Below are 12,476 nucleotides of genomic sequence, written 5' to 3' on the forward strand. Positions count from 1 at the left end.
GAGTAGTATTGGAGTGAATAAGATAATATTATTATCAAGAAAGAAACATTTATTTTGGAATCGATGACAACAAAAGATGAAGATTATTATTTTGAAGTTGGCAAAAGCTACCATTCATCCTTTGTGAAATTTATTATGACATCACTAGTTTCATAAAAACACTTGTGTGTCTTTGTTTGAAAGCAGCAGCAGCAGTAAAAGCTGTAACCGCTGACTGCTACTGATCTACATATATCGTCATGGATATTTTATGTGAACATGATATATTTTTATAAAACATTGTCATATTTTCAAAAAAAGTGGAAGACACCAGGAATATTCTCTATGGCATCATAAATAATGAAGTAACAAAAGGATAATATTAATAAAATAGAAACCATAGACGATTTTTTTTTTTTTAAATCAATTTTCACCCCAAACAAGGCACAGTGCCACTTTGAAGCAGAGGGCTACTATCGGGGACATAAGCTGACTGGATGTTATGAAGGGAGATGAGTAGCAAGATGTTTGTTCACATTACACTTGAACTTCTGCATGTCAGTACAGTTAGGAAAGCAGAATTCTTGAAGGAAATTCAAAAGTCTAGCAGTTCTGGGGAAGAAACTATAGAAGTAAAAGGATTTCTTACACCTAGGGATCTCTACTGTGAAGGGGTGAGACTTAGCTGCTTGTCGGGTTTGTCGGGGATACAAGTGCTTGTAGTTTGTCAGAGCATTATCCATTAAAGCACTTGTAGAACAGGCAGAGGGATGCAACATTTCATCGGTGGGACAGAGGTTGAAGCCTAGATGACAGTTCAGGACCTATCAGGTTGGCGACTCTCTTTTGAACCCTGTCCAGGACTGAGAGACAAGCAGCAGATGCACTAGCCCAAGTGTGACAACAGTACTCCATACATGGGCGAATGGTGGCTTTAATGAGGTACAGGATACTTTCAGGCATAAGTAGTTTTCTAGCATGGTAGAGAGAGCCCATCTTCTTTGCAGCAGCCTTGGCAATACTCTCAATGTATCTATTCCAGTTCATGTTCCTTGTAAATGTTAGGCCGAGGCGTTTAAAGGAAGTACTTTCAGGTAATGTGTTCGTGGCCATTGCTATTGGTGGTGGAGAAGGTTTCTTGTAATTATTGAAGGAAACAAGCTTAGTCTTGGCAGCATTGAATGTGACCATCCATTTTTGTCCCCATTCCACTACAGATTGGAGGTCATCCTCTAGTGTTTCTGCCATTTCCTTCGATATGTGTTCATTTGGTTTCCCCTCGTGCCTGTCATAGAGAGTGGTGTCATCAGCAAATATACCCAACTCCGAAACAATTTTATCAGGCAGATCATTTATGAATATCAGGAATAATAAAGGTCCAAGGATAGATCCTGAAGTACTCCCACATTTATATCATATTGTTTAGATGTACGACCGTCGAGGACAACTTGGATTTTTCTCTTACTTAATAAAAATTTAATTACATTATGTATTCCTCCAGTGATACCATAATGATCTAATTTTCCTTAGAAGACCATCATGCCATACTCTGTCAAAAGCTTTAGATATAGCGAGGTCTCTACCCTCCCCTGCTTTGTCCAGTGAATGGTATATACGTTCAGAGATTACAGTTAAGATATCTGCTGTGGAACAGGCTTGCCTGAATCCATATTGTTTGTCGGTCAGGAGTTTTGCAGCTGTAAGGTGTTGGACTAGGGCTTGATTAATTAAGGACTCAAATATTTTGGCGAAAAGCGGGAGAAGGCGAATGGGGTGATAATTTAATGGGTTAGTTCTTTCACCAGAATTCTGAAGACTGGTAACACAGAAGCAGTTTTCCACCAGTTGGGAAAGCAAAATTCATTAAGGCATTTATTTTAAAGTTTGGAGAGAACTGGAGCAACCTCAGCTGAGCATTTTTTTAATAGCACAGCCAGGATGAGATCGGGTTCACTTGCTTTTGGGGTGTCTACATTTTTTATGATACCATGTACCTGAGAAGGGGGTGATTTTCAAATCGTCTGGTGTGGCATCTGTCCGCAAAGGAAAATCGGGGATGGAGTGGTGTGCCGGGTCCAGTGTGGAGTTTGAGGCAAACCGACTGGCAAGCAGGTTAGCCTTGTCGGTTGCCATACAAGCAACCTCATGATTGTTTGATAGTGGAGGAATCGTTAACTGCCCATTATTTATTACACTGTTGTAGATTTTCCAAAAATCACGGGTTCCTAATTTCTGTGCCTCGATGCGTTTTTTGGTGGTTTCAGTGTATTCTTAGCTGTCGCTATTTCTCTCTTACAATTATTTCTAACTTTTATATACTTCTGTCTGTTTGAACTGGACTTTTGTCGGTTGAATCTGTGGTACGCATGCTGCCTTTGAGCAATGGCAGCTGCACAAGTAGTTGTTGTGGTCTCACCACGTTTTGGCCAACTAAGCCTGTGTAGGATTGAAACCGCTATCTTCAGACAATGCTCACCTGGAACTGTAAAGATTCAACATCTCCATCCACTGCACCATGGGTATCAACTGTCTTTCGAGACTGAATGGAGGCATCGATCAAAATGAAATATACTTATCAAAGTAATCTAGTTTCAAAATGGATACATAGTTGAATTGAATGCATCCTATTTTACTGAACCATCCTCAAACTTTAACGGGTTTTAAAATACTACCCAAGTCTCAGGTCTAACATATTAGATGGCGTTCCTGGAAAAATTTATGTTTTATATAATGTACTCACTTTCAAACAGCACATCTCAACATTTGAACCCAATCAGATTATTAGTTTATAAATTGCAAGTCAATCTACTGTTGTAAATTTTCCAAACAATGAAAAAAATCTGAATTTCGTGTGTTGATAGAGCATTACTTTCTGATAGGAAAAAATACTGTTCAAGCAAAGCACTAGTTGATAAGTGTTATTCAAACTTTGAGAAATAATGGTTAATTGGTGGTACGTTGACTTTAAATGTGGTCATACATGCAGAAATGGTGTTGAACGCTTAAGTCACCTAAATTTGGCAGTTGTCTTGGTAAACATTTGTGTTGGGCGATCATAAATTGAAGTAGCATAAGATAGTAGAGGTGTTGAAAATATCAGAAGGCAGTGTATTTACCATTTTGCATGAACATTTGTCAATAAGAAAATGATGTTCAGTGGGTACTGTATTTGCTCAGTCGATTAAGAATAACAATGCGTTGACGATTCAGAGCATTGTTTGCAATTGTTTCAATGTAACAAAAAAGTTGTCTTTGCGTTAATATCTACCAGCTCACTCTGAATTCAAATCAGCAGTCAAATGAGTGGACAACAGCAGGTAAAAGGCATCCAAAGTGAACAAATATGCAAACATCAGCAGTTATGGTTTTGATTTCCACATTTTAGAATGCACAATGTTGTTAATCCATTACCTTGAGAAAGGAAACACCATCAAGATCGAGCACATTATTATAGCATTATTTGGTGTACTTGAAAGAAGAAATCACTAAAAAGTAGTCATAAAGAGGGGGGAGGGGGGCTTTTTCACCAACCAAATATACTATGTCACAAATATATTGCAACAATGGCAAAACTACATAAATTGAACTTAAAATTGCTTTCACAACCACCCTATTCTCCAGATTTACCCTAAGCACCTACTGGCTATTTGCAGAGCTAAAGAGAAAGCTCCTGGGTTCCGATGAATATATGATATCAGAAACTGGGGACATAATTTGAAGCCAAAAATAAATTGTCCTACAAGAGAGGTATCAAATTGTGAAATTGTCCTAGAATGAGATAGTGTTGAGGAATAGTTGTTTTATTAGTTAAGTCAAGACTTATTAAATGATGTGTTCTAACAATAAAACAATTTTCCATAAAAACTATCTGTAATTTTCAATTTTTCAGATCATTCCATTCCAATTCTGACTTTTCGCATCTACAGACGTAACCATGATAATAAACTGCAAAAGGGCAGCACTTCAAATTGTGAACTTCCTTAAAATACACACTATATTTGTATTTAAGGTGTCAGGGTTAAAATATGGGTCATCATCTTTACCTCCCTTTCTACTTGAACAATCTTGGACAACTCTTCAGACCCTGTCCACAAATTTGAAAATCATAAAAAGTAAAACAGAATAAAAATATTAATATAAGGTTTATCGCATGAAGGACATACGGGTGTGTATTTATTCCAAGGCAATGTTGGGTATGTTCGCTTGGAGTTAATAATCATTTTAGAAGTATTACATTTTGCTTTTTTAAGTTCTTCTATATGCCGTAAAATTGCCATCTTTTATCTCTTGCCATGTAATTCACCGACTGAGAAATGCTTAACACAACAATATAAATGACTATTCAATTCTTTATTTAACCATGCAACCAAATCAACATTGAGATATACTTCCCACCCCCAGAAACAGGTTCAGAATGGTGTGCCTTACAAGCATTCAAGATGTCCACTTTGTCTCAAGTTTCGACAAAAAAAAAAAAAAAAAAAAAAAAAAAAAAAGAAGACAATTTCCACCTCCACTCATGACATTACAGCTGCAGGAGACTTCCTCCTCCTCTTTCAATATATAACACAAGAAGTATCAATGTCAAAAATAACTGTAAAGTTTACAATGTATAAAGAAAAGAAGGGAAATAGAAAGTTCCTACTCACCCTATCACATCCAGTAAACAGCGGCCATCCTCCATGACAGAGTGAACTATAAAAGAGAAAAGAATTATTAATAAAAGAAGCAAAAAATAGTTTCTAAATAAGTATATTAGCAAAAAAATCACTTCAAGTCAGATATAAATGGTGTTTTTATAAACGCTATTTGCTCCTCTCAAATATTTCCTTTTAACAGCAAATTTTCATGCATACTCTTAAAAATAAATCAAATGATCTCATATAATTTTTCAAAAAGTAAAAAGAAAAAAAATGAGTTCAATCATTTTTACTTAAAAAGACCATTTTTTAAAAGTAATTACTGGAAATAAAAGAAAATATATAATCAAAAATCCAATGACGATAAGAATAGTCGTCATTTTATTATTATTATTTTTTTTTTGATGAATGTTTTGAAGAATCGTCTATTTTTTTTTTTTTTTTAAACTCCAATTTGTTTGTTTATAATGTTATTATTTTAAGATCTGAGTGTTCCCTTTTCCAAGGAGAAAAATAACTTTTCCAAGATAATTTCTAAAAGGTTTTCAGGATTTATTGCATTCCAACAAATTCTACTACATTTAATTAGTATATTATATATATATATATATATATATATATATATATATATATATATACACACACACACACACACAAAAACTGCTGCAGCAAAATTCAACACTCAACAAAAAGACAACAAAATAAAAACAAAAGTAAAATATTATATATATATATATATATATATATATATATATATATTTCCAGTTCCATATACTAAGATACATTGATTGATGTTTAAAGCAATATGAAATCGAGTCCAGTAATTCCAGTTTGGAACATGGTAATAGTACAATAAATCATTTGGTTTAGTGAAATCTTTCATGGTTAGAATTGCAAACATTTCATGAGATCTTTTACCATGACACATTCTCATGTTTCTTATAAGCAGTACAAATTATTGTTGAGAGAAAACTAACTCAATTATCAAATGTGCTGAATCTGTGCTCTTTAACAAATGATGTCCACAAAATAGTTATTAGCCAAGATATATTAATTTTCTTTGAGAGGGAATGATACCAAAGCAAATTCCATTCATTACAAATATATGCTCACAATGTCTACTAGCAAGTTGAATCATTTCAGAGCAACCATCAAGCTTAAACAGACCAAAACAAAACTTTTCCCAGAACTCTTCATCTATACTAGGGTTTTCTTTTTAATTTTAAAAACTATTTATTTTAATTATTTAAAGATGTTTAAATATCAAAGTTATTTGGACCATGCAGTAAATTCTTATGGGGCTTCTGGATGCCATATTAATGGGTAATTGTTACAGATTTACTTTATCATAAATATTTCTTCACTTCTTTTTCTCCCTTACTTTCCCTCTTTGCCCTGCTCAAAACAAATCTGTCAACCTCACCCAGAACTCCAACTTCCAACGTAGACCCTCACTACCATATCTTCTTCTCCAACATCAGGGGTCTACATTCCAATCTTCCAGTTACAATTACAAAAGACCAAACATGACCTATTATTCCTAAGCAAAACTGGCATTGGACCGACTATTTCCCTAGATGAGTTGATAATTAAAGGATATTCTAACTTAACATCAAAATCTGACCCCGAAAATCGTCATGGGCATGGAATATGTGCCTACATTAGAGATGGCTTTCCATGTGGTAGGGACATTTCTAGAGAGGACCCTAAATTGTCCTATATGTGCTTCCAAGTTGCACTTGCTCACACCACTGCGTTTATATTTGCTATCGTCCCCACAACAGCGGAGTTATTATCTTTAAGAGCATATCTGAGAAAATTGACCACATTCCGTCTGCTCATCCTTCGGCTAACATTCACATCTGTAGAGACTACAATGTTCACAATGTGGAATGGTTAGCATGGTATCCCACTCAAGCAAGAGAGATGATAAGAGGAGGTTCTGTCACGATTTCTCCATTACTTATGGCCTAACTCAGATTGTTCACGAACCCACCCGTGTGCACAACATTGATGGTCAGTATGCAAGTCTCCTAGATCTTTTTCTCACAACTTGCCTGAGCTATGTTCATCCTCTATTTTGTCTCCATTGGGATCTTCCAACCATTCGGTTGTCTCAGTTAAAATCAAAACAATATGTAATAAGTCCTCTGACATACTTCTTCATTGTACAGTATATCGATACTTAATGGCTGACTGGGATAGCTTTCATACATTTATATCAGATCTACGTCTGTGTTCTATGATTAAAAAGAATGTATCAGACCTGACAGAATGGTTAATTGTAAGTATAAACCACTTTATATCCTCCCAAAAATTTCAGCAAAAACCTAACAGCCAGCTGTGGTTCTCTCCAGAATGTGTTGCTGCCACTGCACACAGAAATTAATATTTCCATTGCTTCCAATGTAATAGATATACTGAGATTAAAGCCACCTTTAGGACTGCTAGCAATTATTGTAAAAGAGTAATAAAGAATGCGAGAGTTGGATGTTCAGTACATGAAGTCCAAAGTAGCTGAGCAGCAGCTGATTGCCACCAGTTTTGGCAAATAACAAACAGGGTCTTGAATAGAAGCATGTGCTCTATCCCAACCATCATCAATGGATCTGATGTAATCTTGTCAGCATCGGACAAAACCAAATTTAATGCCAAGAACTTTGCAACTAACTCTACCCTATGTAATCAGGGCCCCTAGCCTCCTCATATTTCCTCCTGCCTGAAAACACATTATGTGATATAGAAATATCTGTACATGCTAATCAAAAATCTCGATTCCAGTAAAGCAACTGGCCCTGATGGCATTTCAATTATAGTGCCAAAAAAAACTTCAACCAGAACTAGCTCCTATACTTACAAAGCTGTTAAAATATTATCTTTTGGAGATTTGCTTTCAAACACCATGAAAAACCGCATCAGTATGCCCTGTATTTAAAAATTCAGGTGATCGCTCATCTTCCTCTCAATACAAACCAATCAGTTTCCTCTGTATCATGAGTTGCTGGAATCTGTGTAAAATAGAGAAGTAGTCAACGACCTCAGCCAAAATAAATTCCTCAGTGACATGCAATATGGTTTCCCTTCTGCTAGATCTACAACATATGTCCTTACGGTTATATATCATAAGATTAGCGAATCTCTCAACAGAGGCTTCCTTTCTGGGACAACTGCTTATCAAAGCCTTCTATGTTTTCATTATGAACGCCTTGATCCACATCTGGCATCAATTGAAATGAATGGCTTTCATCTTGGAGAAGCTCCATGTTTTGACAAGCTTCTTGAGCTGACCTTTACTCCTGATCTGAGATGGAACACGTACATCAAATCCGTTACTAAGACTGCTGGAAAAATGGTGGGATCATTCTACCACTCCAGTAGATATCTCACCGCTTTGCAAAATTGAGGGGGGTTTATCTATTTTTGGAAGAAAAAAATTTCTACTCAACACAAATGTGTCATCACAGTGATTACTACATTAACAATAACAAAAACAATTTTATAGCTTTAAACTAGGAATTAACAAATACAGACACAGTGCAATGCAATAGATCTTTGATACTGAAAATTCTGATTTTTCCATTAGCATTTCATATCTTATGTTTAATTTCTCTCTCTTTTTTTTTCTTTTTCTTTTTTTAATTAAATATTTACTTATAGCAAGTGATTTAAAAACTTTCTTCCCATGAGTAGGGTAAACTAACTAGACAGTCAATAGGGTGAAATATAAAATCTGGCAAAGAGCAGCTGAACCCTCTTGTCAATGATCAGCTACTAAATACACACCCGCGTGTGTGTGTGTGTGTTTGTTTTACCGTGAATAGAGTAAGAATGTTCACTCACAGGGTAGTAAAATAAGATGGAAGAATCCATCAATCTTTAGAATCAATAATCTGGTTGGATTGTGCACCAACTTGTGTAAACTCCAATGGTCAAACCAATGGCAAACATATTAAATACTGCATTGATGTAGCTGAGAATATGATGCGGGTAAATAGGCATCTGCACCTCTAAAATCATCCACTTGCTATAAGCAATGAACCTTTCAAAACTGTCAGCTTGTACATTAAAACTTCTAATCTGACTGGAATGAAAATAATGTGTCACAAGGCACCTTTGACAGTGAACGAGACAATTTGATGGTACATGACACTCAGAAAATCTCTAACTCGAAAATCAAACCAGGTCTACGTCAATGTAGTTCTGGTTTCGTTATGGAATCAATTTCAAAAGTGTCATTTTACAGATTATAAGCTCAACTCAGTTGGTATAGAAACAGTGTCATAAGTTGGATTTGACCGTGAGAAAAAAGTTTGCCCCCATAAGACAACTGCCAAAAGACAGTTTCTAGTCAATACAATATTAGTTTGATAATAAATTTCATTTCAGTAGGTGACTGCATTGTAAATATAAAATTCAAATGAAACTCATCAAAGGACAAGTATAAAAAATTCTCTGGCAAGTCAACAGGAACATATGTATAGCATGCACACAAGGAAAAGTATGCTTTCTTTAGGAAGGATACGAACTCTAACGTGCACGGGATTTAAGACTGCTATCAAGAACATATTACTAAATAGTTTTAAATGCCCCTCTTGTCATATAGTGTGCCTTCCCATTTGAATTGGAATTGTTGGCTGAGCAGTCACTATCACCAGTGCACAGTGGGCCCAGAGGGGGGGTCAAGCGGACATTTCACTATAAATTAGAAAAATCTACTTCATTTATAGCCATAAGGGCTTTTTAGAACCTTATGAGGAAGTAGAGGACAGGAAAAAACATTTCCCAAAAATTTTTGAAATTTTGGGGGGTCAAGGGGGCCGAAAGCCTGGATTTTAGGCAATCTGGCCAAAATCCAAAAAAACGAGTTTCTTGACAGAACTCGTCAAATAATATCGATGTAGGGGCCATTTAGGGTTTGTTAGAACCGAATGAGGGAGTAGAAGACAGAAAAAAACATTTCTCTAAAATTTTTGAAATTTTGGGGGGTCAAAGGGGCCAAAACCCCTGATTTTGGGCGATCTGGCCAAAATCCAAAAAACACGTTTTTTGACAGAACTTGTTAAATAATACTGATACGGAGGCCATTTTGGGCTTGTTAGAACCGTGCAAGGCATGGAATGTAGAGAAGTCAATTTTACATGCATAATTTTCAAATTTTTGGGAGTCTGGGTGCCTCAACCCCTAATTTTGAGAAATCGGGTCAACATTCCGGGAAACAGGTTTTTCGACGTAAAAGGTCTAAGAATGCGTTTTTGAACAGAATTTGCAAGAAAGTTCATAATAAATCCGCAGCTATGTAATAACGATTCGATACGCACTGTAATTCAATATTGAAAAACATAATGAACTATGAATAGAATGATCAATAACGTAACTTGGAACAAAATAGACCCTAAATAAAAAGAATCAGTAAGACAAGAAGGCAACTAGTGCTTCATATTCGCTGTTGCATTGATGAAGTGCTTCCTTCAACTCATCACAGCTTCGTATTGTGTGACCTGCTCCTTTACAATGAGTGCACTGTAGTCGTTCACATACTTTCAACACCATAGGGTCGCTTTTATCCCACAGTCTGTTAATACAATCGGATAACTTGTCAAATTGACTTGTTTTCCGTGCATAGTTCATTCGATACTGCCTCAGGAATTTGTTATTTGCTTCGATGCCACACTCCGTAAAGTTCAGCAAACCTTTGCCGTCGTTCTGTTCAATAAGTTCCGCACTGTGACCAAGAACAACGTGTGCACTTGGACTGATTTGAATCCACGATATCTTATTGACAAGAAGGTATGTTTCACGGCAAAACTCCTGAAATTCAGCAACCCTGACGTTCTTGTTCGAGTTGTTTATCGTTAGAATAACCGCCATACGAAGTATAATGCGGTCAATCTTTAACTTCAATTCGGTGTTATCAATTCCATCAGTCAACAACCTTCTGTTGCTAGTATTGAGCATAAGTGACGCCACATTTCCTGTCGTAGACGTACCCCCGTGACCTGTTGGATCAGGTTTCTCCATGGTGATTGATGTCTCTTCCTTTACCTTGGTCTGGATCTGTTCCTTCGCTTGTTTTAGAAATGCCAATGCTCTAGCGATACGGTTGGATACGTCCATCTTTGCTTCTGACCATGAATAATGTCCTGCAGTGGCATGATAACAAATCTTGAAGATCCATCCAAAGCATCTCAGCAAATTATGGAGAGGATGCAAGTTGTTGATATCTTCGATGGTAATAGGATCCTGGGTGATACCTTTGCGATCATCATAATCACCAACCTTTCGGTTTTCTGGAAGATGGATTCCTTTCTCACAGAGGGCTAGTGTTTGTTCCAAGGAACGATCAATTTTGAAACCAGTGGTGATACAGACAGAATCATGACATTGTTCTTTACTGTATGTACACAAGCAACAAAATGCCCCACCCAAACCAGATATAAGACTATGCATCTTACCATCAATCATAGACATAGTTGCATCGACCTTGATATTCACCGGTTTGCTGTGATGTTGGACAATGAATTCACAATCCTTTCTCTCTTTCTGGATGTCTGTAACGATATCAAGGTTCTCTCTGTTTTCGTTTCCCATCAGTAGCATCACGGGGCGACAAGACGAGGAAGATGCATGCGAAGGATTCTCCCATACCAATTCACCATATGATGTGCTAGAATTTGGATTTATCATGAAAACAGTTAAGTTTCAGGTGTTTTAAAGGCCAGATTTGGATTCTACACCCCAAAAACATAGGAAAAGTGGTATGGGTCATATATGTGGAAAAAAATTTGATTAGTTATATGAATATACGCGTTTGACGATTTTTGCTGGATACACAAAATTACAATAATTGGGTATCCTCAATATTTTTTATTACGTCAGAATTAATATGGTGCCCGAGAGTGAATTTTTTTGTCCAATTGGATTATGATAGTATTATTTGTCTAGATTCTTATATGTGAAGCATAAATTTTTTTATCTCGGGCTTTTTTTGCAATCGTCGGTGAAAGTGTACAGACCGGGGTCAAATTTCGGGCTTTTTTTAAGGAAAAAACTGTTAATCTGTGTCATAAATTTTCCGGAAAATCCCACAAAAGAGGCTCAATAGCTGACCATAGATCCAACTTTTCGCATTTAATTCAATTTTAGACATCTGGCCTTATATTTCGGGGACTTATGGGACATGTACAGAGGTTTTGGAAGAAATTTTTGACAATTACTCAGGTACACCCAAAGTTGCTGCTTGGTAATTTTTATGTTATCGCAAGGTTGTGAACGATCAAAATTCGCAAGCTTCCAGCTGGCATATCTTGATCGATAATCATTTTTAGAAGATAAATAATACCATTTTTTGATACTACAGAAACTGAACTTTGCACTTTTCTAAGTTTTATAGTCATTTGGGGAAGTTGCAAAAATTCCATATGTCCGCTTGCGAACCCACTGTGCAGTGTTTACATTTCTCACTCCTTGGACAAAGCTAAAGGCCAACTTAGCAAATTTATGAAAGGACAACCATAATATGAATATCCAATTTCTCTCTAGAAACGACCCTCGTTCTCATTAGAAGATGCTCATATCTAAACATAACCAAAAAGAACCATAGCGCTAATTGTAATGATAACAACTATAATTAGAAAAATTCCTCTAAATCAAAATGGAGATCATGTATAAACAACACCATTCGTATTACTAGTCCCTCTCAAGGTAAATGAACATATATCATCACTGGGAAGTACACTACAAGTGAACAATACCAACTAGACAGTGTAAAATGACATTTATACAATATATATATATATATATATATATATATATATATATATATATATATATATATATATATATATATATTTAAATAAG

The 12,476-nt window shown here is 36.0% G+C and overlaps 1 protein-coding gene across 4 annotated transcripts in view; it reads right to left on the reverse strand.

Moving 5' to 3' along the window:
- The window catches only part of LOC145277034 (uncharacterized), a 297,662-nt gene that overhangs the window by 68,568 nt on the left and 216,618 nt on the right, over nt 1–12,476 (reverse strand). For all 4 annotated transcript variants that reach the window (XM_080128657.1, XM_080128659.1, XM_080128656.1 and 1 more), the window contains exon 4: nt 4,629–4,674. In XM_080128657.1, coding sequence (XP_079984783.1) covers nt 4,629–4,663 — 35 coding nt within the window. In that variant the 5' untranslated portion in view covers nt 4,664–4,674. The remainder of the gene's footprint in view (nt 1–4,628; nt 4,675–12,476) is intronic.

This window comes from Euprymna scolopes, chromosome 5 (genome assembly GCF_053919585.1).
Source record: "Euprymna scolopes isolate OS-2025 chromosome 5, ASM5391958v1, whole genome shotgun sequence".
NCBI lineage: Eukaryota > Metazoa > Mollusca > Cephalopoda > Sepiida > Sepiolidae > Euprymna > Euprymna scolopes.